Source organism: Melanostigma gelatinosum, assembly GCF_949748355.1.
Source record: "Melanostigma gelatinosum genome assembly, chromosome: 1".
Classification (NCBI taxonomy): Eukaryota; Metazoa; Chordata; class Actinopteri; order Perciformes; family Zoarcidae; genus Melanostigma; species Melanostigma gelatinosum.
In genome coordinates this window covers 6,659,910-6,686,765 of record NC_136634.1, presented here as the reverse complement: position 1 = coordinate 6,686,765, position 26,856 = coordinate 6,659,910, and the positions used below count along the sequence as shown (strand labels likewise).

The following is a 26,856-nucleotide window of genomic DNA, read 5'->3' as shown; positions in this document are numbered from 1 at the left end:
TGCATAAATGCTTTTCTGTATCTTTTGTACATCTCCTGTTATTGTTGATATAGATTTAATGTTTTGGCAAATAACACCTTTATGTCCAAAGGCAAGCAGTGGAGATTTTGTCATAATATGAACATGCAGTGTTTGATTGTGACTATCCACTTGAAGTCACGTGGCTGTAACTGTAACAGCAGGTTTCACAGTAAATCCTCACAGAGAGGAAATGGACTCGTGTGCTGACCTGTCTCTGCCACATTAACCTGTGTATGATTATATTTTGGAAGTATTTTGTGCTTGCATTATTGTCACCGGTCGTAAATCACAGTGTAATAGCCTACTTGTACAACAATTTTCAAAAGTTCATAGAAATGTTTCGACCACTTCTTACACCGGACCGTTACACGACGGAAAGCTCTAGTGGGCATCAGTGCCCTAAAATCACAACCAGGTGGTCTCTGATCCACGTATGGTGACAGTTCAGAAGTAACTCGCTGAGGGGAACCACCTTCAGCATTTACCAGATTATAATGTGATGATAATCTGGAGTAACAGTATTTTCCTTCTATGATGGGATGCCATATGTTACAATAGCAGATGTTTATTTCGTAGCTTCAAACTGTTCAAGAACATTACATTCAGAGTTATTTGGAAATACAGTATGCTGTGTTAATAATCTTCTCAAGAATTGCAGTTTGACCCAGGTAATAGATAATGCTGCTGTTTGTGTAAAATAGTAATTGCGGTTCAACAAACTAAACGTTAAACAAACTAGAGTGTCCATGTCGTGCATCTTTAATGACACAATGAACAAAGCCCTTGCCGCGGAGGGCAGGGCTTACCTTCAGTCATACTATCTCCATGACTCATGTCACCTCTTCCCCTGCAGGTATGGACACACATGCAGTGCAGCAGAGAGGGCTCCTGTCTGCAGCGGGTAGCTAGCCATGCCTAGCTCGGTGTCTCATCCCTTCTACCTGACTCTTGGTTGACCTCAGGGACGTCCCTGGCCCGTCTCTGAACCGGACCATGGAGGAAAGGCGTGCACAGTCCTTTCAAATGACGTGCCACGTGCAACGCGACTATGGCAGCAGGATGAGGAGCTCCTTCATAAGTTGCAGACCCAATGGATATGGCGGCACGAGCCTCAACCTGGACCAGGAGATGGACGCTGACCCCGCGACCTCCACCGGCACTACATCCTCCAGTTCTACCCTACGGGCTCCTGCTGCTGACAGAAGCTGCTACTCTCCCGTTTCACAGGGGCTGGACCCCACGGCGGGGAATAATGGATCAGGCATTCCCTGCTATCCACCAGCGGACACGAATGTCCCAGTGCTTCCGTCCATACTCGGCGAGCCCTCCATCGCCTCTGTCCCTCTGACTCTCCCTCGTTCGAGCTGGATGCGCCATCATCAAAAGCAATTCCAGAGCCCGTACACCAAGACCAGCATGCAGGGGGATGTTTACAACTTCCTAGAGAGGCCTGCTGGAATGAGATGCTTCCTCTACCACTTCCTCGTGTGAGTACCTGTCTGGTTCTGTGTGTACTGATTACAGCAACAGACTGCGGGTCAGTTTGGCAGCAGTGCTGAATGAGTAGACATAGTTACAGAGAAACATGAACGCTGACGAGCATGTGTGAGGCTCAAAATGCTGAATCGGAGTAAATCAACATTATTAGGAGCAAAAGCCTTCATGAGAACCCTAACAATCATTAGGCTTCATTCCTTAACATGTTAAGACTTTGATGGACGTGCTGAAAGGTGTTCGGTTAACAGTCTCGTTGATGGTCTGACTTCAAACACAGGTCTGTGTGGTGTCTCTCCGTTAGCTCCAGCCCCTCTCTCGTTAATTGCATCTCGTGCGGCTCCTTCCGGTATTAGGTTCTGGTTCCCAGTAACAAACGGAGAGGCCTGCTGGCTGTCTGCGGTTGTTTTAAGACGGCCCAACAGGAGCAGGTCGGTGCGACCTGGCACTGATAAACTCAGTCTGTTTTGCTCTTCCCCACAGTCAACATATCGGCAACCACATCCATGAATCACAGAACGTCCTTCTTGATGCTGCTAACCTGAACAGGAACACACACTGACCTGCAGTTGAAACACTGCTTGCATCTTTTTATTAACTGCCACATCGGTACGCGCTCCTCTCCTTTGTCAGCGTTGATGTTCTCGGAGTGTGATGAAGTTGGATTGTTTTAGCATGGTGGGATGACTGGGAAAAAAACCGTGCTGCAGAATGTCACACACATTCAATTTGATAGACAAACTGTATTTCATCACCGGTAGACAATGTTCACTTTGACCCCATATTTAATTTAGTTAAAAAACAAGTAAAACCTTTAATGAATTGTATCCTACTTCCATATGTTTTCATGGCCAGCAAGTGCTTAATATCTAAGTAATATATTGAAAAACAAAAGTAAATATTTTTAAATCTGGCTTTATGTCTTTTTACTCAAATATGTTTTGCACACTTTCACATTAATTTAATCAAAAAAGAATTTTCCCAATTCAAGAAGTGAGTGTTTTGAACAATACAATGATGGTGCGATACATTTTTGTTAGCTTCCCTTTTTGCAAAGGTGAAAATCGAACTCTTTCATGGCCAAGAATACCCTCCTAACATGTGACTAAAGAGTCATCTGTTATCTCTGAAGTATCCCACAATGTGGTCCCAGATGTCACAGTAAGCCCTGAGACATGGATTTAGACCAGACTAGATGAAAATATGAATGATAATCATAGAAGTTCAAGTGACGGGCATCAACTGATTTACATTCCGCTGACGAGTCAAATAAATCCAAAGAATGTTTTTCAGGAAATGATAGGGTTCATTTGGACCCCCCCCCCCCCCCCCCGTGTTTGGAGGCATTATCTTTTTCCTCGTGATTATGCGTGGTTTGGTTTTTGGGTCATGACTCAGCAGTTATGCAGCTCTGGCACGAGACGAACCAGGAGTGTTTTGCGTTCTGTGCAACGTCTTGCAACAATCTCAATGCCTGCACCTCCCAAAGGTCCCGCTCCTCCCAAATAATCCATCATCCAAACGTATTCATCTCCCTCCACAGCGCTTCAGCTCAGCTTCCTTCAAATGACCTCATCCGTTAAACATAATGTAGGCCTAATGTGTAGTCGTTAAACATGGTAGCTACACCGACCACTTTTCAGCTTTGTCCAGGTGAAATTGTGCTTGAAGAGAAGTTAGAGTTAGTCACTCTCATTAAGATATTACCTTTGCCAGTCAAAGACGAGTGGAAACAGTGCGGGGATCCTCTGTTGTCCTGTTTGTAAACCTGCTTTGTGTGCCCTGCCTTGCTGATAACTCATCCCAGCAGTAATTGAGGCTCTAATGTTCTCCCCTCACAGAGGAGAGAGAACCTGAGCCTGTGCTTCATTTAATATTAAACCCCTGACTGATCCTCGCCGACGCTCCTTTAAGTAACTCTTACTTGTCGATGGTTATCGCTGGTGGCCATCTATTCTCCTGGCCTCTTCAGAGATTGGCAGGGGAACAGAGACTCCTAAAAGTCAACGCTCAATTCACAGCTGCCGGTATCGTGCTTATAGATCTGAAAATGCACTCGTCAACACTCCATCTGGCTGTGTGGGAACATCTGTCCAATCAACGGGTAGCGTAATGGGAGAACACACGCACATCAACGTGTCACAAATGAACTCTTGCACAATATACGCACATGTGCATCGAATGTACACACAAACACCCTTTCAGTGAGTCCTCATGGATTTCACCGCTTTGTTTTGTTTGAAAAGAGTTTTATTTCTTTTGCAATACTCATTTGAAACCCAAACAGATAAAAACGTTTTCGTGTGCATTCATATTAACTTCGGCACATTGAGAGAAATGTGGTTATCTTCCTATTTTGTGAACTTTCTTTTTAGATTAGTGCTTTACATACATCATCGTTATTTGTTGAAGAATTCATAGCATAAAACTGATTAAAATATAAATGATTTATTTGATGAACTTAAGCATATACAGTTACGGACTTTATTTCGGGGTCATCGGGCAGCATTCGGTCTCCTCTTGATGTTGGAAAACAATCAATTATTAACACATGTTTTAACAAATGAATGTATTACATATGAAACGTCACGTTTGTCTAACCGACAGACACACAAACGTAACCAAAGGGAATGAACATGATTCCTAAATGCCCTTCTCGCTCAAACTGGAAGCAGATGACAACCATACATCTTGGTTTAAGTAGACACGTAAATTCCTTTGAGACAAAATCAAGAGCTAAAACAGTCGAAGGAAGAGAGATTATTGTACTGACTGTTAAAAAAAACAACCTCAATATTTTCATTTGCAGTGGCTGGAATCAAAATGTGATCGTCTCATGAAGGGGAATTTCTACTGTGGCGTCATTACACCACGAGCAGTTTGCAGTGGAGGAAGAATTGCACCCGTTTATCCTGGTGAAAATGCAGCTGGCCAGATGTTGTCTGGGTTACTTGGTTCTGTTGTGTGTTTTTACATCTGGACAGATTATTGAAATGGCGATAGTGAATCCCCTCCATCTATGTGGAAAGGACAGAAAGGAAACATCGTGTTGGATATCTGCTTACAAGAGATTACTGACTGAATGAAGAGAACTGTGTGTGACATCATTTCTCAGGAAATGATGTCACACACTGGGGCATATTTCATAATGCCATGTCTGTTGTCTTTTGACCCTTTTTGCTTCAGGAATTTGTCCAACAGGTTTAACAATTTAAAAAGTGATAGTGCAATATTAAAAGAAACTAAAAAGATAACTGTTATCATAACAACATTTTATTCAGTCATTTCACCTTTAATATACATGAAATGTTTCAACAACCAATGCACATGCAGATCTTAAATTCTGTTGCACTTCAACTTGTAAGCAGCCTATAAAGGGGACTGCTGCTCCTGAATTAAAGAAAAAAAGATTTCCATTAAAACACTGACATGATCCATTGCATTACAAAGTAGAATTCCATCATAAGATGAGCAGAATGCATAACATACAATGTTGGCTTAAATTTAAACCTTGAGTTGAAGGAATATTTTGCTAATTCCAATTAGTCGCGTAAGCTCTAAACCTTTACATACTCGTCAGTTATCAGCCTCCAAGAAGAATTAAGTTATGAATATTATTTTTGCACCTCTCATTGTCTTGGCCTTCCTTTGTGCCGTTTGCTCTTGGTACAGATATTTAAACTGGGGGGGGGGGGGGGGGGGGGGACAGCTCTGTCTCTGACCGTGCTTGCTAGCAGTGATGGACAGGGCAATGTGCGTGCCCGTGGCTTGACCTTTGTGCTTGTTTAAGTCACAAGCACTTTTTTCAAGAAGCATGTCTCAGAAGCAGACACAGAATGCAGAGGTGTTTAGTCCCAAAACAAATATGTAAACATTCTGGGAATTCTGGAAGTCTGCCAACTCGCATTGGGCAGATTTATTGTGGGAGCACAAGTATGCAGAGAGTTTGTAGAAAGTTTAGACTTGTATTTGACTCATTGTTTACAGCTGGTTGCTGGGCCAGAGATTGGGCACATTTTTTGTTTTTTTGTGGTGCCATCTGCTAACTGAGCAGCATTGCAGCGGCATAGGCATAGCACAGACCACCTTATTGTAAAACAACATTTTACAATGTACTTCTTTATTTGACCATGACCAATTGAAGCCCAAACACCGGGGCTAGCTGGGAAACTGGATGTGCCGTTGGCTTTCTATTTGAAGGCTGTGGCTGAGAAATGAGTGAATTGTGCAAAGGCAAGTAGATGCAGGATCTTAAAGCTGGAGTTCTAATGACTTCAGATGAGGTTGAGATAGTTTGCAAGTGTAAGCTGGTGTTTTATCAGACGGTCCGATTCATGACGGCACAACCTGTTATCCACTGCTGGGTTGAATGAGATTAAGGTTAAGACAACATTTAACATTTGGATTGGATTAGCATAGTACCATCTGTATTGATGACTTGTAATTAAACTCAACCAGCCTCTTTGGCCCAACAGCTAAATGTGTACAATTAGCATTGCAGTGCTACTGTTGATTGGCCACATGTGTGAGTTAGCATCCTCGATTCATGAATGCGCAATGCACAAATCTGAAAGTGTGAACCTTACACATTCTTGTCACCCCCACTTTTGAGATGGCATTGTCCCCGCTGTCTGTTTGTCGTTGATGTTCCCTCAGCTTATATTGCCTTAGTTTCCCAGCTGATTGAGTAGAGGGGTTGGTACGGCTCTACGCCTTACTTATTTTAGTCAAGCTGGACAGATCTGCAGCCAATAATACTGGCTAAAGCCCCAGCTGTTTTGTTTTAATCAGATCCCAGGGGTTTTGGCCTGGCTAAATAAGGTTGGCTCATGGTTGTGAGTGACCCAGTCCTGTCCGCAGCAAACACCTCCCCATGGCATCAATGCAGAAAGCTTCAGGATATGACGTTAGGGAAATGCTCCGTCTAGCTACAGTACACAGCCTGACTCAATGCACAGCCTTGAAACATTTAATGTCTCCAGAGAAGCTGTTCGTAAACTTCAACTGTGCAACATGTTGTTTGCATGTTTATGCTCTAACCTCCTAGCTTTAGTAGAACGGTGCATAATGTTGCAGACTGGTCTGTTATTACGAAACACTGCAAGTAAAATGCTGCTCACTGTACCCAAAGCAAACAAACATGATAGTCACATCCAATAAGTCATTACTACAGCCTATAATCTAATCTAATCAGCTCTCCTTCAGTGGTCTTCTGACACATTGTATGTGGAGTCTCATGGGTATTGCATTTCACTGTTGTGCTTTCAAAAACGGGACAAATACTATCGTCTCATGCGCTGAGGGAAAACACAGATTACATGACCTTCTCAATGGCCTACATGACTATGACATCGAATTTCCTCGAATTGCCCTCGTTTTTCACCTGCCTGTAAATATTGAATCTTTGTCATGTGACTCATTCTAATGAAGTTTCGACCAATAGGAGGAGGTTATCTTGACGAGGCAGTTGCAGCAGCAAGTGCTAAATGCAGAGAGCTGGTCTTTGATGTTTTATGCAGCGATACCAGTGATATTCATCAATGTCCGCAAGTTCCTGTGCAATATTATCCTTTATATCTTTGAAATTGAGCAATATGGCTGCTTTTACAGCCTTGTGTTAGTAACTGCTTTAATACAATTGGCTCGTTCCTCATTTGCACAACCTATCCTCTTCCGATTTGACTTTACATGGCGTCCTGGGTGTTGAATCATTGGCTTTTATTGGAACTGTACGGCCTACAGAGGGATGGATTGGCTGTAACTCTAGTTCTTAGTTGTCATGCACACCTTAAATCTTCCAGTCCCATATGTCGAGGACACTGCACCAAAGCCTTGTCCAGCCATGAAATGTCACTGGCTTCCCCAGCTGCCGCTGCAGCATTCATCAAAACGAAAGTACGTGACACTTGTACTAAATCAGAGGTGATGACGTCATCTCGGCTCACCCTCTTATGAATCAAAGTGAGGGCGGGAGAGACGCGTGTGTGTGCGTGTGTGTGCGTGTGTGTGCGTGTGTGTGTGTGTTTGGTTGTAAGCGGTAATCCTCACTGTCCCATCTGGCCCATGTGTCAGTCTGTGTGCAAGGGGAATCCTCCTTCAGCAGTCTTACCCTCCATCCCCCCACTTTGTCTTACTCTCATTCTACTACCGGAGAGACCAGAAATGAGCATGATCTTTTAAGTAAAGCAAACTTTACCTCCTTTCTTTAAATGAACTTAGGTCACACGGGTGTCCAATAAACAGGTGCGGCTGACATGGATGTCTGAGGTGCTTCTCTTTTGGACATATTAGATTTAAAAAAATCTCATCGACTGGATGGCGGCCTCTGCGAATGCAACATTTGAAAGTCTTTCTTTAGTGTGGGAGTACTTACATTTCTGCATTATTTTATAGGCACATGAATAATGATAAACAGACACTTGCGTAACCCTTCCAGCCTATGGCCTGTAACCCCTGTACCCAGCATCATAATGCATCCACTGCTGTGTGTTTTTAAAGTGAGCTTGGTCATGATGCTGATGATGGTGCATGCAAACACTCGCATACTGTAGTATGTCATGTAAAAGCACTTAAAAGACGTGTTCTAAGGATTATTAATGAGATGATGCACACAACGGACTCTGCTCTTAATCCTTCAGGGTCAGGAGAGACCAAGCAAAGCCCTCCATGAGCCTCTTTAACATTTCAGAATTAACGAGTAAATGAACAGTGCAGTGGTTCAAGAAGAAAATACTGTTTCTAACGAAGTTCGAAAAAGATATTCACTTTATTCCTTTCCTCTCTTTCCCATTCTTTCCTCTAGAGCTGAAACAGTAGTTCAGAGGATTGGTAGATTATTAAACTGCACCTGTTTACAGAATCAATTGATGACATTCTCTGTTTTTGGCTTCTCCAATGTAAGAATTTGCTCCTTTTCTTTACATCTGTGATAGTAAACAGAGTATCTTTACGTCTGTTGGTTGGAAGAAACAAGCTCATTTAATATGTCACCCAGGACTCTTGGAAGTTATACGGGGCGGTTTTCTTTTTTCCCTGGCATTTTTTTCAAAAAAGACAAATCAATTAATCGAGAAGTAATCTGCAGATGAATTGATAATAGTTGCACCCCGTCCTTCCTCTCCCACTCCTTTTCTCTTTGCCTTCACTCTCAATTCAATCCCGTCTTTCCCTCGATCCACCTCTGCTTCCTCTACCTTCATGTTTCACTTCTGCTAGGAGACGTGGAAACATCCTGTCAGCTCTTAATACAAGCAGATTGATGAGGAAAAGAATGATGGTTTCATCACATTGACGTAAACTGCATGACTGGTTGGGGGAAGCATGCGGTTTTTGTTTTCTTTCGCGACAGTGAGTAGTATGTGCTGATAACTTACTGAAGAATTGTTTTCTCTGCCTGCAGCTTCATCATGGTGCTGGTGTGTCTAATCTTCAGTGTCCTGTCCACTATAGAGCAATATGCAGAGTTCGCCACCGGAACCCTCTTCTGGATGGTGAGTACTGTCATTGTGCTGATATCCCGAACGTTAAAGTCTTACAACCTCCAGAATCGTCCTCTTAAATCCCTGAACATGGAATTGTGTTGCATGTAAATGATTGTATTTAATGTCTGTTCATTGTTCCTTGTCTACCTGCCCAGGGACTGCAGATGGAAATTAGCGAATATATAGATCTGACTTCAATCATTGTACTTAATACATTTTTGAGATTAATGTTGTTTTGTGCATGGTCCTTGTTTTAATAAAGACTAATAATCAATATATTGGTGTGTAGGGCCTTTAGAAACACATGCCTGATGACCGTCATTAAACGATACATTCAGTTCATTGGCAGAAAATGGGCCATTTTTAGCATTTGTTGTCAAGCAAAAAAGCCCAATATTCACCAGTTTCATCTTTTGAAATATAAGGGTTTTCTACCTTTTTGTGTTTAATTTCCCTGTAAATTGTTTTATTTAAGTTTTGGACCATTTAAAGGGGGAAAACAAGCATTTCATCTTGTCAGATGGGCTGTGGGAACCTCTTTTCCCATTTTCTAAAAGAAACAATTATTAAACAGATTATTATAATTATTATTGTATGTATATTTATTGCAGGCCAAAAGACAAATCACGAACAGAATAACAAGAGGAAGACAAGAACAGTGAATACAGGCCACAAAGACTGCTGATAATAATAATGAAAATCATAAGATCAGAAAAAAACGTATACTAATTCTACCTTTACAGCCACCAAAGCTATTATTATTATTATTAAGTCGATTAAATGGATGATTAAAATAATAATCGCAGCCCACATAATTGCACATATATCGGTTGGTGAAGGTTTTATTACTCCTATATTGACAGAAGGGATGTAGTGAAGCTTCCTTGACATCCTTGAATTTCCTTGTGTAGGTTTTCTTATATTAATGAAATGACTATCGCTTTTTTTTTAAGAGAGACTGAACCAAAGAGTGACAGTTGGCTTATACTATTACAACTGCACTGCAGTACCCTTCTCTATCCACATGATGGACACAGAAGATCGTGGCTGAGAGCGACTCCACCCGCCATCTTGCACCTCAGCCCAAAGATATTACAAAGCTTAAAAAGACTAATCCCTTTCAGTGATTGCAACAACATCACACAACACCTGGCAGCTTGTATTGCATTCATCCAAAACCCCTTGTAACTTGTACATGTTGTACATTAATAGTGTGGGAATGCTCAGAAGTCACTGTTTTTAACCTATAGTGGCTCCTCCAGACTGTACTTGCTGGTAAATTGACCTTTTTTTGTGGCTTATTAGGCTATTAAGGCTGCTAAGTGATGCAATAAATCCAGTGCTTACAACAGGTAGAGACAATTTTGGCTGCTGCTGGAAACTCTACAAAGAGCTTGCATCATCTGTCTCTTGCCAGAACACTGTGGTTATAAATATACATGTAGCTAACGTGCACTCACACACAGTTTACACAAAAGCTGCACACACACACACACACACACACACACACACACTCGTACCACCTCCTGGGTCCCGGGGGCAAACAGTGGACGGAGTGGACACTGTGTTTCTGTAAACTTTTGGCCAGTGCCCTTTGAAGTATGTGGTTATTCATTTATTTTCACCCAAGAAGAGCCAAATGCTCTCTCTCATTATCTCTAACTCTCGGTTTCCCTCTTTCTCGATCTATCTCTCCTCCCTCCACCTTTTGTGGTCTGTTGTTTCATTACTCAAGAGGCCAGCAGTAATCGGCCTCATGAAGATGTAGAGAGAAATGAAACACTTCTGCACACAAAACTACTGTTAGACTTTCCTCTTGATTTGTCAAACCCTGTCTATTTGTACACCTGGCTGTGTTGGGGTGTGCGTGTAAGCATGTGTAATAGTAATTCATGCTTTTGGTTCAATATAAATTGTGAGTTAAGATAGTACCTTATCTTCTCTGTGTGTGTGTGTGTGTGTGTGTGTGTGTGTATATATATATATATGCGTGTGTGTGTGTGTGAGGGGGTGGAGCCCAGTGAATGGTGTCATTGTGGCATATAGTAGTGGTAGTAGCTATACTTAGAAAGTTCAGGTTTAGCTGACATCTATGAATCACAGGCTGCTTGTTTTGGATGGCAGGGGGGACATAAGTCCTTTAGGATATTTGGCCTTCAGGGCAGCTGCCAAACTAAAGCTGGCCAGACTGGACCGGAGGCACACAAGCATTCATACAGTACACACAAGCATATCACATGGAGCTCTTCTACATCGTCTTTTCTGACCAGATCTTCTTCAAAAGCGTTGTGTAGGTGACTGTAGATGTAGTAAGTGACTTTGTGTGCCTGTATACGTGCACCTGGCTTGTGGTGGGACACACAGATGAAGCAATCTAATCACATTTTTGTATCTGTTATTGTAATTCCCAAGCAGCTCTCTGAATGAGCTTCATCCTAGTCTGTCTTGACGAGATTATCACTGCGCGAACAGGCGGCTGTTTTTAGTAAACACGTAGTTGTTGCCAGTTTCTGATACACATATGAAAATTTCCCAACATCTGGGTGACCCAATTTATGGAATTATTATGACTAATTCCATCAAATTCCCCAAATTCATACGTTCCTTTGACTTTCAAATGTTACCCATATGTCAAAATGACTGAACTCGATGAATTGGTGATGTTTTGCTCTTACTGTCTGCTTATTGATTTGATAGAATACTTATATCCACAATAATAATAATCCCCCAATTATAAGGCAACAGCAGAAGCTTTGTGTATAGGATGCAACGATCAAAGATTCCCACCTTCTTCGTGAGTAAACTGTGCATAGTCCAGAATACAAAGAACTGTAGATAAAACCTCATCTGTCAGCAAAATTGACACCTTTCAGTCAGAAGCGATGATACAGTCTTATATTACAGAAACAGCAACAGGGACTTGTTACTCTCCTACACAAACAATAAGGCTATGGCTGGCTGCTCGAGTTGTTCTAGTCATCTTGGTTCCAGATCTCAGAATGTCTGCACACGTGATTCAAATTTAGATGAATGAAGTCAAACCAAATGGTAATTCAGTCTTATTATCATCAGGCTATGTTATATAGATTTACTGAATCATTTCTTGCCTGTCTGTCTTCACTTCTGCCTCTTTATTCTCCTCTCTTTGTCTTTAACTCAGGGACAGAAAATGAGCGATTCATGGGGATGAATGAGGGTTATAGGAATCCCAGGCCAGGCAACTCTAGCGCAAAGCTGCAAACATAATTAATTAATGAAAATGGGCAAACTGAGAAATTCAGAGCGCAGCGAAAGGAATCTGTCCATCTGGCTGCCCCATCCACATGATAACCCTGATGGAGGCCTTTGGTTGATACATATTTAAAAAGTTGTTTTTCATAGTGTTGCAAAATTATTACTAAATATATCGATCAGTGCATTTTCTCTCTTTGTGCTGACATTTTTTTGCCAGCCAAAATAGTGTCTGACTTGATTGGCAGGTCATTGTTTAGGGGCTCTGTGGTGCTGTGTTATTGCAGCAGGGCTCATCGTATTAGGTTTCATGCAAGGGGTGGTCAGGGAGCAGCCAGTTCAAGCAATCAGTGGGATGACCACCCACATGGCCTTAGCTTTTAACAGACAGTAGAGTGACTAAATATTATGCATGCACGGTGGCCAGGAAAACGATCCCCGTCAGACGGGCATTATTAAGTCACAGAGGCTCACGTGTATGCACATCATAGGAAATCAAATGGACAGTGGTACATATTGGAACACAATTCAAAAGCACCAACCTGAACTGATATGCAGGTGCGCATGATTATGATTAAAAATCAAGCCCTCATTTTTTTCACAAGTATATTATTCTGCAGTGTGGCAGAAAGATTTACAATTACAACAAAATCTTATCGCCCAAGTAATGCATTTGATTGTTGAGCCTTCTTATCTCTGAGGCAGCAGTGTGACAGCATTTCATCCTGTGGCTTCAATCACTTAGCCATTGACCCTGTCTCAATATGAGCTGTCATCAGCCATGTTATCAACCTCCATTTTTCCTCCTGGGTGGTTGGGTGGCCTTAGTACTAGACCACCTAAGCGTCTCTGTCTCACACACCTGTCATTACCCATTCATATCATGTTGTAAATCTTGATGATTGCTTAATGCTTTGAGATTAGTCTTAATGCGAGGCACGGTGTTATCAATGCTTTTTAGATATGAGACCTTATCTACTTCCACATCCACTCGTCCTGCATGCACTTTACAATTATTGTTGCTGTGCCAATGGATTAATGTAACCCTTGCTCTGTGTTTGCATTGTGCTCCACAGGAGATTGTGCTGGTGCTGTTCTTTGGCACGGAGTACGCGGTCCGGCTGTGGTCGGCAGGCTGCCGCAACAAATATGCAGGCATCAAAGGACGCCTCTGCTTTATCAGGAAGCCCATATCAATCATAGGTGCACCTGGAATTTTCTTTTGCTCCCATTTAATACAACGGATGTCATGTATTGTTCATGTAGATCAACAACTTCGATATTTCAAGCGACGTAAGGCTTTACTTTAGTACAATGTGTCCTTGAAGCTGAAATGATTGCAACCCTGATTTGATTTTTTTTTCTGTCTTTATCTTTCATTTCAGATTTGATCGTGGTCATTGCCTCAATCATTGTGCTTGGTGTAGGTTCCAATGGCCAAGTGTTTGCCACGTCTGCCGTCAGGTAGAATGACTGTTTTGTTCTGCATTTGACTTCTTACTGATGCATGGAGCTGTAAGAGGGCTCAGGAGATGGTGAGATGATGTTGTGTGTTGCAGGGGCATCCGTTTCCTCCAAATACTGCGCATGCTGCATGTGGATCGACAGGGAGGAACGTGGAGGCTCCTGGGATCTGTAGTCTTTATTCATCGACAGGTAGGTTGAATGAATTCAGGCTAATGCTAAAACTGTTTGCTTGTTTTTAGCATTATTTTCATCATCACATATCAGATAGATCAGAATAGGACCAAAATAAGTCATAACTCCGATCACTTAACCTTAGTTTCTTCTATAGGGTGACTGCACAGACTTAACTCCACCGTCCTGATCATTCTGTAATATACTGCTTATTGCAGCACATCCGATGTGCACTGTCAGACATACATGCCCACATGCACAAATCAGCCACAGTATCCTGGTACACGTTTGAGTATTTTATTATGCTAATACACAATGAAATCAGAGGATGCGTATATCACTAACAACCGGTGATATACGCAACAAATGGGCTGTAAAGCTGGCTCTCAGAGAACGTTCTTTCATTCAACATTTTCACGTTATCGCCTTTGGCTGACCCAATGTGTTTTTTTCCCAGGAGCTGATCACCACCCTGTACATCGGGTTCCTGGGCCTGATCTTTTCCTCCTACTTCGTCTACTTGGCGGAGAAGGACGCTGTGGACGAGGAGGGCAGGACGGGCTTCTCCAACTACGCCGATGCCCTGTGGTGGGGCGTGGTAAGACAGCTTAACTAGAAAATAGAATTACATCTTATAGAAGAAGCAAGCCCTTCACTGATGTTTTTGTACTCTCAGCATATTTGTACGAGTGTATTAACTGGATTTTGTCTTTTGCAATGCATATATTACTTGGATCCTTGAACGCTATACTTGAATTTTACAACCTGGCCTCCACTCTTGAAAGGCCACATCACATGTAAAAAGACTTCTCTCTCGAAATCTGCAACAAAAGAATCTGCACAATGGAATCTCAAGTGGAGTCTTAACTGGAAAAATGATTGAGATGGCTGGCCACCCTGGCTGGTCTAATTATTAATCTCCTTGTGTTTTTATTTTCCTCATTGGGTCTTTGTGGAGCATGCATGTGATGCTGCGACACTCGACACACACGCAGGCGTGTTGATGTTTTTTCTGCGTCGAGCTGGTTTCGCTTATTTCCCTCTGTACAGAGGCTCAGGTTTCCACAGTAGTTAATTAAACATTTGAATTGAAAGCGCAGAGTAATGAGAAACCTATGGCAGCCTTGTGCAGGGGATCAGCGTGCCACAAAGAGACGGTAATAAAGCATTCACCTCTGGGCTCTTTGGCTCAAAGAACTTTTAGAGCACCAATATAAAGTGTCAGTTCCCTTAATTAAAACTTTAATTGTGGGATTACTACCTTTTATGTAACGAGGGTTAGAGGGGTCACAGTGCTCCTCACTGCTCTATGGAAAGTTGAAGAAAAGCTGTCGTTGGTGTTGCTCTGATCACAATGTCGAGAAAAGAAACGCGGTTGGGGATCTGCACTTTCTCTTGTTTTTCTGAGACTGTAGACTTGAGAGTCATGATATCCCATTACAATGGCTTTGGTCAGGTTTGTGTGTGCAATGAGATTACGTTGATTGGAGAATGCTAAACTCCCCCCCCCCCCCCCCCCCCCCCAGTCTGTATTCCTTCTCTTGGCATGATTTCCACATTCGGATGTGCAGGTGCAGGGCACAGCTGGAGGACAAGCCAATGCCATGATTCATATCCCCTTCTCTCTCTCTCCCCCTCCCTCACCTTCCCTGCCTCTCCTTCTTTTGCCATTTGCTGACGGTTAGGTTATGACTGTTTGTTTTTAACAACCTGTCTAACTTCAACCAGGACAAAGCATAAAAATGAGAAAATTAGGAAAACGAGTTTTGCTAAACGTGACGTTTTGTAGTTGTGGTGTACAATTTGAATTGGGTACAATCAATCAAACAGTATGTATTCATGCAGATCAGCATTCATATAAACATGCATACAGACGTGTACACACTTACACATATTCAAAGACCAGGTCTATGACCTTTGTGTAGACATGAGGAGGTTTTTGCCACACACCCTACATTGTGAATAAGAGGGGTGTCTTTGAGTAGACCATTCCACTCTGATGGTCAGGAGGACATTGTTTAGTCATCGGATTTGTGGACGAGGGATTAAATCCCCCAACACTCCTCCCGCCCCCAACATACACCCAGCCACCCTTCCCGCCCTTGCTCCTTCTTTTTTTACTCCCAAAGCCCTTTTAAGTATCTCACCTTACATCAGCCGCTTTGTGTTTGCGCACAACGGCGGCGATACTCCATAGACGCCCGCGGTAAGCCAAGTGAGTTCTGAATGTGTCAGAATTGGCTCGGCTTTCAGAGTGCGTGAATTCGGCAAATTCCTACACTCACTGAGGATTAGTGGGTTGGGAATCGTATTCCCTTTGAGGAGCAAGAGCCTCAAACGCCCCGGCCATCGCTGACAGTTGTGGAACGAGGCCAGAGCGGCTTTATTGTCCAACTCTTGTTATAGACTGCTCTGGTGACGCCTTGCATTGACTGACATTTTCATTACGTCAGTTTGTTACAAATTAGAGTGAATGTTGATATCTCTCTGAGTACAACTACACATTTTGACGCGTAAGGAGGAATTATTTACGTCTGTTTTACATTTTTATCAGGTGCATCGATGGTTCAGGAAAGGATAAAGGTACCCTCCAGTTTCACGGCTCAACCTGCCCTGCCATGGTGTGGATTTAATTGAGCTTTTATCACATCAGCCTCAAATGTCTTGACCTGTTTTGCATCAGTGAAGGGCCGCGTGCATTACAGGATTTTTCTTTCCGTCACACATATGCCTACAATCTGCTAATGATCCTCTAAATAGATGGAAGAGGAACTTCATCCACTCTCTGTCTTTAGGTGACTGTCACCACCATCGGCTACGGAGACAAAATTCCTCAAACGTGGATAGGCAAGGCCATTGCCTCCTGCTTCAGCGTCTTCGCCATCTCCTTCTTCGCTCTGCCCGCCGTAAATATAACTTTCATCTGAGTCACATGAAACTCACGACCAGAAAGGAAAGATGTATTCAAATGTTTTGTTCCTATTCGTCCAAATCGTATTACTTTGTTGACTTCTGTTTTGTTCAGGCATTACTCTCTGCATTGAAGCACAGTTCAACCATTTTTGTCTCATCTTTTTTTTTATTTTTATAAATATTGTATACAATATATATATATTAGGGGTGTAACAACACACATATTCGTATTGAACCGTTCGGTACGAGGCTCACGGTTCGGTACGCATGACGAACCGAACAATACGTTTGAAAAAAAAGAAAAAAGAAAAGAATTCTTTTTTTTAAACCGTTACACCCATAATATATATATATATATATATTATTATTTTTTGTGAGATTCTGGATCTACAATCCTAACGTCCACTTACTGTTCCAACTTTAATATGACAGGTTTTCTTACGACTTGATTATTTCCAATCAGGGTATCCTGGGCTCAGGGTTTGCCCTGAAAGTCCAACAGAAGCAAAGACAGAAGCACTTCAATAGACAGATCCCTGCTGCAGCCTGCCTCATCCAGGTACCGTTTTTTGCCATTCAGCTTTACGAAATGTAGTGTTGTCATCCACAAAGTACATATTAAAATCTAGGTCACAAATTTAATCGTAGATCCATGACCACTTTCAAGAAGTTGCCAGTGAAAGACAATATTGGAAACTGGAAAGAATAAAGTAACGGTATTTCAATCAGGAGAGACAAGTGAATGATTGGTAGTTAACATTTATTATGACAGAAATGATTTGGCGCTTGAACTCGACGAGGAGATTTGTGATCGCGTTGTGATTGCCCTGAGTCCAGACACTGGTGGTGGTGGCTGAAGGTTCTGCTGGAGTTGGCTGGAGATGCTGATGGAGTGCTGAATCTGCGAAGACGGATGGTGCTGGGGAGGAGGAGGGTCGCATGGAACAGCAGCAGGAAGCTGGAGGCGGGGATACAGCACATTTAAAAGGAGGCAGCAGCAAGCTGATAGGCTAACGAAGAGGGTGTGACTCTGCGCTGTTGGCCGGGGACGCCCAGCTGTTAGACAGCTGATGGAGTCTGTGACGCCTCTGACAGTGATAACCCGAATAGAGAATGTGCTGCTTAGTGAGGGAGCAGTACGAGAGACAGGCCTACGAGCCTAAGCGTGCAGGGATAATCTTCCTGTCTGAACTTGCGCTAGAGCTTCATTTGTTGTCTGCAAATTTCTATTGCGCCATGGAAAAGGTGAGCAGTATCCCACTTGCCAAGAGTGAAATGGTAGACAAACAAGCAGCTATCGTGTGTCAAAGATAACCATTACAAGGATTACAATTACCCTTAACACAGAGAGACACAACCGCAGACAGTTTAGACACCTGTGACACAAAGACACCTACATTTCTGCAGTGCTTTACATGTTACATGACGAACAAATCACAGTATGACTAATACGTTGACGTTAGTTATTGTCTCAAACAATTGAGACCAATGCACAAGAATGAAAATAAAAGAATAAATATATTTAGGTACAGGAATTTGTGTGAGACATAACAAATAAACGGTAGCAACAGAAATGTAAAAATGTTAAACCATCAATATTTGTCAGAGCAATTCACACATCGCTGAATTTGTGGCTCATATTGTAGCGTCACTGGATAATGGTTCCTAATCACTGGCTTGCTATCCTATGGTTGGTTCTAAATTGTTATTGGGGGAGTAGAAGAAAATAGGATCTGTGCATCAACTGACTAACACAAATTCTGTCCTCCTCAGACACTTTGGAGGTGCTATGCAGCAGAGAAACCAAACGGCTGTGATATCACATGGAAAATGTATGTTCTAACTCCAGAGACCGTCACCACAGTGGAACCTGAAAACTTCAGCCCTCATGTCAGGATACTGAACATGTCGGTAATTATCTCAGTTCAACTTGTATTCAGAGCAAAAGGTAGTTTGTGGCTCATGTTTTGTGCAGTTTTCAGGAGTGATTGATTTACTTTCCTCAACAGAACAGGACAAGCCTTCTTTTTGTAACCACTCTCATGTCCTGAAATATAAAATATGTCTTTGATGCCGTGGGCCTTGTGACATGCTGGCTTTGAATTCAACCGGGGACATTGTTCACATCTTTTTCTCTTCCACTGTTTATTGTGGCTCTTAACTTTGATCCATCCAATCAAGGTGAAATCCCACCCAGAAAAAAAAGTACCGGCGCTCATTTTCTGGTTGTAGACGTCTCATTTTGAATAAACACGTGCTATTTTGCATATGTGAGAAGAACGTTTTCTTCTTAAATACCCCTTCTAACCTTAGGTGAGAAACATCAAGAAGTCTACGAAAGAATGTTGTCAGAAAAAGTCGTCAGACTGTGACACTGCGGTGGGGGGTATTTGCATATGTCCGGCCCACACTGTATTGTCTCCTTGTGCAGCTCACCTTTCACAACAATATTAGCCATGTTGTGTCCCGAGGCCATACAGCATAGAAGGGCAAGTTAAGTTCCCACAAATGCACACGGAAGGACACACACCTCCCCCCAAAGGCCTGACTCCACCAGGATGACTCGAGGCCTTTGTCTCCGCCGGACAAAGACTCAGTCAGTTGAGATGATGTCACCGCGGGCTTTCTCATGGGAGTAAACCTTTGTCGAGTAGAACAACAACAAAACAATCTTTGTGTGGCATTGAACCCACATGTATTGGGGAGAATGACTGCTGCTCTTTTCTGCTTCAGCATGTGACTTTCTCTTCTGACTCTTCTTTCCCCATCTCTAAAGATTCCTCTGTTTCTTCTCTGTTTAACAAATGTATTTCTCTCCATTTCTTTCTGATCCATAATGTTTTTTTCTCCCTCTCCTCTTTATATCTACCTCGGTCTCTATTTCTTTTTCCCTTCTCACTATTACACTCATGAGTCTGTTACAGTTTCTTCATGCCCTTCCATCTTTCTCTCTTTCAGTCTTGTGACAGTGATTTGGGGGGGGGGCCCCAAATCACTCTCTCACTCTCTCCACTAATGAGTCATTCAAATCGGGTATTTGGATTGAATTGCTGGCCACTTGTCAATGCCAAAGTCTGATCCACTGAGTCCAAATAATTGAGTTTCCATAAAGGCCATCGTCCATGACGTTGTTGTGGGTCAGAGGGTCTAAAGATTGGACTGAAGGCAACATTTAGGCACTATTTAGTTTGCAGAAACTCACTGACTCACACATCCCATAGCTATGATCTCAAAGAAACTGAGATGTAACATGTAGGCTACTGCTGATGTCACCAGCGTGCCAGCACACAATTTGGCAGGAGAATGTGAACTATACAGGTACTAAAAGAAAATAATGTGATTTTGTGGATCAATGCTTTTGGCTTAGCGAGGCTTTTTAACACTATGCTAAAATGGCTGGATAAATTCACATTCACAAGTTTCCTTGACAATGTGGAACACCTGAAATGTATTCAAGTGTACTGTGTTGTTAACAGGCTAGCACTTTGAACAAATAATATCCAGCTATCGTGTAAGAAATCTTACATTTCTCCATTTTTAATGGAGGCAAGAAGACTTATTGTAAGTCCTTCTCGTAATGTACAGCATTGGAAAAAAGTAAACAACCAGCAGTTTCAATGAAGATGTTCATAAAGCCAAGTGAAGAAGGTTGCTTTGTCTCCAGATATTAACGGTTTTGCTGGCACATTGTGCCTCTAAAATACTATTGGCTCAAACTTCAGTGTGAACTCTTTTATTTGTGAGATTAAGAGACGGTCCAAATCTTCTTGCCACGACAGTCCCATACTGACATTCCTGTCTGCACAGATAATACACAAAATACAGAAACAAAAGAACTAAACATGATCGGCAATGAATGGTTTTCTCAAACATTATGAAACGGTAGTTCCACGTGTGAACCCCTGGTTTGTTGGTCTCCCAAAATAATATGCAGCACCTGCAAGGCTAGGTGTCCAGACTGATCTCTGGCTACACAAACTGAGTGTTGGGATGTTGAATGTCACCGGTCTAGTCGATAAAGGTAGAATGGTCCCAACTATATACTAATTATCAGAGGGAATACGTGAAGGAAAGGGTCATGTGAGGGTCACAATTCTTTCGATTATTTTAAACTATTTCCACAACGTATCAGAAAGGCTCTTTAGAGATTATTGATTACGATTACAATTTCTCATGATTGTCACACACTTCTTGTTTGTTAACTGAGTTGTTGTTTCCTCTGTCTGTCAGAAAAGGGGGGCCAAGAGAAGGTCGAAGCCCAGAAGTAGCTGCTCTATGGGTGTGGCCTCACAGAGGGCCGTATCGATCCCCCAGATCACCCTCGATCACATTGATGACTCCGAGGAGAAGAAAGATGCCTCTTTTTCCCTGGAAGAGCCAAGAGGTGCTGTTGAAGGTAATATACTTGCTTTTATGTTACTGTAATGTACAGTATCCAAACTGATATCAAGTATATATAAAGGGTTCAAGTCATTATTGAACTCATTATTCAGTCTGAGATCCACCAATTCTAGTCCACCAACTCAGTCCAAGAAAAATCAACTGGCCGAGATTGAATTGGTTGAATAAACTTCATTTTGGACGTCTTCATGAATGAACTTCATCTCAGAATGCCATGTTCTATGTGAGTTACTGCAGTAATCTGCTCCTCTTTGACAAAATACAGTCGATACACTGGAGATAGTTCGGATACCTATGTTAACAAATCTAATAATATACTTATTTTTACACATTTTGCCTCGAGAACATTTTACAAGGCATTCACACTTTTACTGTGTTGGGTGCTGACTGCTCTTCCTGCTGCTGCATGGCTGAGATCACACTCGGTCATCTCATTAGTTCATTCTTTGTGGAGCTATGTATTGGTAAAACATGATACATGTGTGAGCAAATCTGGCAGTGATTACGCCTACATACTGATGCTATGTATACATGCTGGTGTAAATACAAGTAAAGCCTCACAGAGCTTAAACTTCGACTTTCTGTCATAATTCAAATTCATTATCATGTTATCATTGTTGGTCTTGAAGAAAGAAGTAAATACAGATAGACGACCTCTTCCAATGTGCTGTTTTTAGAGCTAATCTTTTCGCAAAAGATTGCTGTTCGGAGACCTTAAAACAACATGGGATGAGTTGTTATGTGCTGGTTCCTCATTTTCACACAGTAAATAGAGACCCTATCCTGACCCGCTTAGACCCAAGATGGCTGCCAGGTGTCTTCAGTAGTCCACATGGAAGCCATTTCAGTCTCAGTGGTGATTAGAGGTCATGGTTACAAGCTCTTTACTGCCTCGCTTGTCCCCTTTGCCGGCCACAGACACTCAAACTAGGCTTAATTGGAAAAGAAAACTTTAAAATACAGACTCATTGCAGATCACCAATATTGCTGCAGTCATGCCGAAGCCAAGTTGTGCTATCTTTTTGTCAACAGGCTGAAAAAAGCTCGGACAAAATAATGACGTTGGTTTCAGTATCCAGATAATTGTGGTTCTTAAGTTGACAGCACTTGTACATAACAATAGAAACTATGCTTTTATACACTTGATCGATGGCTGGTTGGTTAAGAGGGCGGTGGTTTAACTTCCTGTCTTAAAAGCCATCCCTGCCAAATGAATTAGCCCAGACTACAGGTTAATAAATGCACTTTATGAGGTTTTTTTTTAAGTGTGCCATCATAAAAGGAACTGGAGTGACATAAACTTGACATAAAGGCAGACCATCACTGGAGGAGAGACCACTTATGAGGGCAAATGTTCTTTAGTTTCCAGCTTAATTGGGTGGATCTTAGATAATGAAGGAAAACATATGTCATGTTCATGTGAAAGAGCAGTCAAATAAAACTTTATGTCAAGCCAGTTAAGTTGCACATTGTATCCAGTATTCATTGTCATATTTACGAGCAACAAAACAAGCCGTCAACGTGCATAAACACACATGCTGGAAAAGGGAATTGGCCAAGCTGTGGATGACATGAAACCATGTAAAGAAGCCTGCAGCCTGCAGCCTGCTGTCAGGAATGATGATGAGTAGAGTTGAAACAGCATGGGACTGTATGATCTCTGCTTTAGATCCAGCCATAAAACAGACATCTGCAATGTCAACTGTCCACACCAGAGCCCCTGCTTTCTTATTTATTGTTTAAACCAGCACTGTTTTGTTTTATTAAATACTTGTCCTGTGTTTCCCTCATACATCTCCTTCTTTAAGCTTGCAACTAGATAAGTGCCCTCTCTGCAGTGCATAGGACCGGCTGCTAACAGCGAATTAGCTCTCCTCCTGCTGACATCAGGAGACGTGCTCTGCTGTAGTAAACGTTATTTGCCAAGCGAAGTTTAGGCCAGTACGTTTGTCATTTGCTAAACTTCGCTGAGCAAATGATAAACACACTGGCCTCTCGTGTACATATATACATGCATACATACATACATACATGCAATTGTCTTACCTGAGCGTGCAAAGGAAGTGGAAACGAGTCCAAACCGGCTGGAACAGAGAGAGCTGAAGCGTCCAACAGTATTGGAGATGAGCTTTAGACAGTCAGACATAGATATGCACACACACTCATGCACACACACACAACAGAATACATAATCTCCTTGTGGAGATAAACACATTCTTTGGCCATGATATGGCACATTTTTGAGCAAACAGCTGCTTATTAATGCATTCAGCCGTTACAAGGCAACACTATCATTTGTTTGGAGTGGTGTCTCGGTCCACCTGGTGAATGCAAGTCCAACACATTAAAGTTGCGGTCCGGACAGCTTAAACTCACTCAAATACATTTTCAGGCTGTTTCTGGCCCAGTAATGAATCCTATTTCATGAAAGGAGAAACTAATTGTGCAAAAAAAAATGCTGTTGTGTTGCAAAGCAGGAACTCATGGAGATTGTCGATCACACAAGTTGGAATGACGTTGTCAGTGTTGTGTGTTCCGGCCATGTTGCGTTCTCATATTAATATAATTTCTGCTTTTCTTCGCAGGAACCTCCGAAATGTTTGGACAAACAGGTGAGTCCTTCCCATCACAACTAAGGTGCACTAAATGGGATTTCCAGGGTTTATGACGATGATGTCGACACATATTTTCGTGCCTCAAGTTTCCTTTTTATCATCTTGTATGTTAAGGCATGAGCTGTACCAAGAAAACAGGAATTGGGACTCTTTTACCTGTTATTCCTATAAACTAAAGCACAACGGCTGAGTACATAGTGTATATGTGAGCACTGCACTGTCTAACCACTAGCCCCTGTCACTGGTTAAGTACTTCATTTTTCACTCCTATTAAAAAGTCCTCTGTGTTAATCATTACCTAGCCGGCCTTTTTAATGTGGCCCAGACAGTATTTTAATTAGACTCGCTGGCTGGCTGGGCCTTTGTCCCCAACCGGACCAAACCAGAGCCAAGCAGGGAGACTCAGACACTGGTCCTGGGTTGACCTGGCCTGTTGTCTTTACTGGGTGCCCTGCCAACACCACGGGTGAGGAACATGGCTGGCCTGGCTCGGAATGGACAGGGGCCTGTGGGGATCTGGACTAGGACACTAAAGAGAGGGAGGGAGGGGTGTGGAGTTGGTAAGCTGCCATTGTGGAGCTCCTGTAGTCAGAAATAAACTGGTCATTGTTTGATTTAGTCAGTGTCCGGCTTATCGCTCCACTTATCTGTCTGACCACACCCACCTCCCAGTCTGTGAGAATCTCTCAATGGAGCGCTCGCTCTCTCGCTCTCTCGCTCTCTCGCTCTCCCTCTCTCGCTCTCTCGCTCTCCCTCTCTCCCTCTCTCTCTCTCTCGCTCTCTCGCTCTCTCTCTCTCTCTCTCTCTCTCTCTCTCTCTCTCGCTCTCTCTCGCTCTCTCTCTCTCTCTCGCTCTCTCTCTCTCGCTCTCTTGCTGTACTTCTGTCTTTTTTCCCCCTGCATTTGTTCTGTCTTTCTCTCTCTCCCTCCTGCCCCTGACTCATACTCTCCAAGCCAAACACGTTTGCACTGATGGGCCAGATACAACTACATATTGTTCATAAACCCTTATCCTGTTTGTGTAGCCGATAAGCCAGTTCATGTCTCCTTCAGTGAGCTGAGGTTGAGGCTAAAGGTGGCTCTTGTTAGCTCTGGTCACCCCCCCCCCCCTCCCCTCTCTCCCTCATCAGCTTCTCTGCTTCCGGATTGGACAATGTTAAACAAACTCGATGATGGAATACAAGAGAGACTGAATGGATTGAGCTTGAATTGGACTGGTCATTCATACAGATTTGCCTCTCCATTCTTTATCACAATGGAGGCCTGGTGGTTTGGTGGAGAGACATGTCAAACTCAGACGCTGACAGTCTGGCTGCAGGTCAAGACCTCGCTGCACATGTTGTTCTTTGCTGTTGTTTTTAGCAACATGCCAGCAGCCGGCCAGCTGCACTGTTGATGAGCTGGAGCGCTGCAATTCCTGTTTCCTCATACAAACTGTTAAAAACGTGTAACACACACACTTTTTCCCAACTGAAATAAGATAATTTCACCCTAGATTTACCGAAGATTTCCATCCTTTTGACAACCTTGTTAATTCAACAATTTAGCATTTCTATTGTACACCAAATGGTTAAACGATGAGGAAACCCACTGATTTCTTCTTATTTTCCCTTCTTCTCCTGTCTCTTTTTCATGGCATCAGGCCGTCCTCAACATTCTTGGTCGTCTTTCACTCTGAGCTGCCCTGGCTCCCCAGGTATCTTTCTGTTTCCTTATTTCTGCTTTTATGTTTCTGATACTGACACCTAAATATATTCGCACTTCTCAGCTTACTTGGACCGCATATTTGTCATTTGTCTTTGTCTTACAATTTTACTGTTATTCAACATAGCACATGCAATTAATTCCTTTTTGATGTAAACAACTATGTGCATCAATATTTACTTGTTTCGTTGTCAAGTAAATTGAAAAAAAATATATAAGTGCCCTGGAATTACTATCTGTTATGTCTGTAATTTTGCAGTGAGGGGGAATCATGATCACAGCATCGACATCTCCCGCGCCAACAGCTTAACAGATGAGCTGGACTACCTGACTGAGAACGTTCCCCTGCCAGTGGTGAAAGCTAAGTAAGTCCCAGAAAATGTCCCTTCTGCTCTTCTCTGGAGCCCCCGGCTCCCTCCGATCCATCACCCTATGCTGACCCCCGTTCTTTGATACATATAATACTGATTTCCCTACTTGTCGGTTGTACCTAAAGGCCTTTTGTCAGACCAGAGAGCCCCTCTAGCTGCTCTCTAAATGAAGTTGTTTTGTTGAACTCTCTTGAGGTTTAAAAAGACTCTCGAGGGCCAAGGCCATATCAGGTACAGAGAGTTATAAAGGGGATTATCCCTTTAGTCTTGAGGGAAATGTCAAAGGAATCCCTCTCAATAGGTTGTAGGACATGTTAAGGTACCGGATGGCTTGTCACCACATGCCCTCATCGGATTGAGAATCCACTGCTGCTGTTTGCTGTGTGAATTGTGAATACATGTCGCTTCCTCCGGCTAACCCGCTCATTCAAATGAGCTTCATTACTGTGAACCAAAGTGTAATTCTGATGTAATTCTTTTTCTTTGCTTCCTGTTTTGACGTGCCGTAGCAGAGCAAATGAATGACTGCTATGATTTCTTCACTAACTGTTGCTTTTTCACCGTTATCAACAGACTAGTCCTCCAACGTTGTGCTTTCATAATTAATGGATAATGGCTTTGTGAAGATTGAGAGATGTAGTTTCAGTGTTGCGACGTGCCACATTGACATGCAGTGTTTTTTGTATTTATGTTGCATTAACTCCTTTGTATGTTCTTGGAGTATATATTTACGATATTTAATTACTTTGGGTCAACAGAGAGTTAGTTTTATTACGTGTTTTTTCCCCGTGATGGGTGTTTTGGTGGTTCCAACATACTGCGTGGAGGTTTTTTTCAATGGACTGAAATGGATTTGATGGAGTATCGACACAATGTGGTCCTTACTATGCACCACACTATATATGCAGCATTCTCCCTCCGTTGGCCTTGCAAATCTAGGATTACCTCTGCTCTACTCACCTCCATCTCTGGCCTTTTGGCCTATTCA

General features: G+C 42.5%; 1 protein-coding gene across 1 annotated transcript in view; it reads left to right on the top strand.

Moving 5' to 3' along the window:
- Positions 1-1,014: 1,014 nt before the first annotated feature.
- The window catches only part of kcnq1.2 (potassium voltage-gated channel, KQT-like subfamily, member 1.2), a gene marked incomplete at its 5' end in the record, with an annotated part of 139,787 nt that continues 113,945 nt past the window's right edge, over positions 1,015-26,856 (top strand). The window contains 12 exons of the mRNA XM_079267699.1: positions 1,015-1,508; positions 8,915-9,005; positions 13,304-13,430; positions 13,613-13,691; positions 13,787-13,883; positions 14,323-14,463; positions 16,661-16,771; positions 17,242-17,337; positions 18,552-18,689; positions 21,009-21,174; positions 25,436-25,489; positions 25,757-25,862. Coding sequence (XP_079123825.1) covers positions 1,015-1,508; positions 8,915-9,005; positions 13,304-13,430; positions 13,613-13,691; positions 13,787-13,883; positions 14,323-14,463; positions 16,661-16,771; positions 17,242-17,337; positions 18,552-18,689; positions 21,009-21,174; positions 25,436-25,489; positions 25,757-25,862 — 1,700 coding nt within the window. The remainder of the gene's footprint in view (positions 1,509-8,914; positions 9,006-13,303; positions 13,431-13,612; positions 13,692-13,786; positions 13,884-14,322; positions 14,464-16,660; positions 16,772-17,241; positions 17,338-18,551; positions 18,690-21,008; positions 21,175-25,435; positions 25,490-25,756; positions 25,863-26,856) is intronic.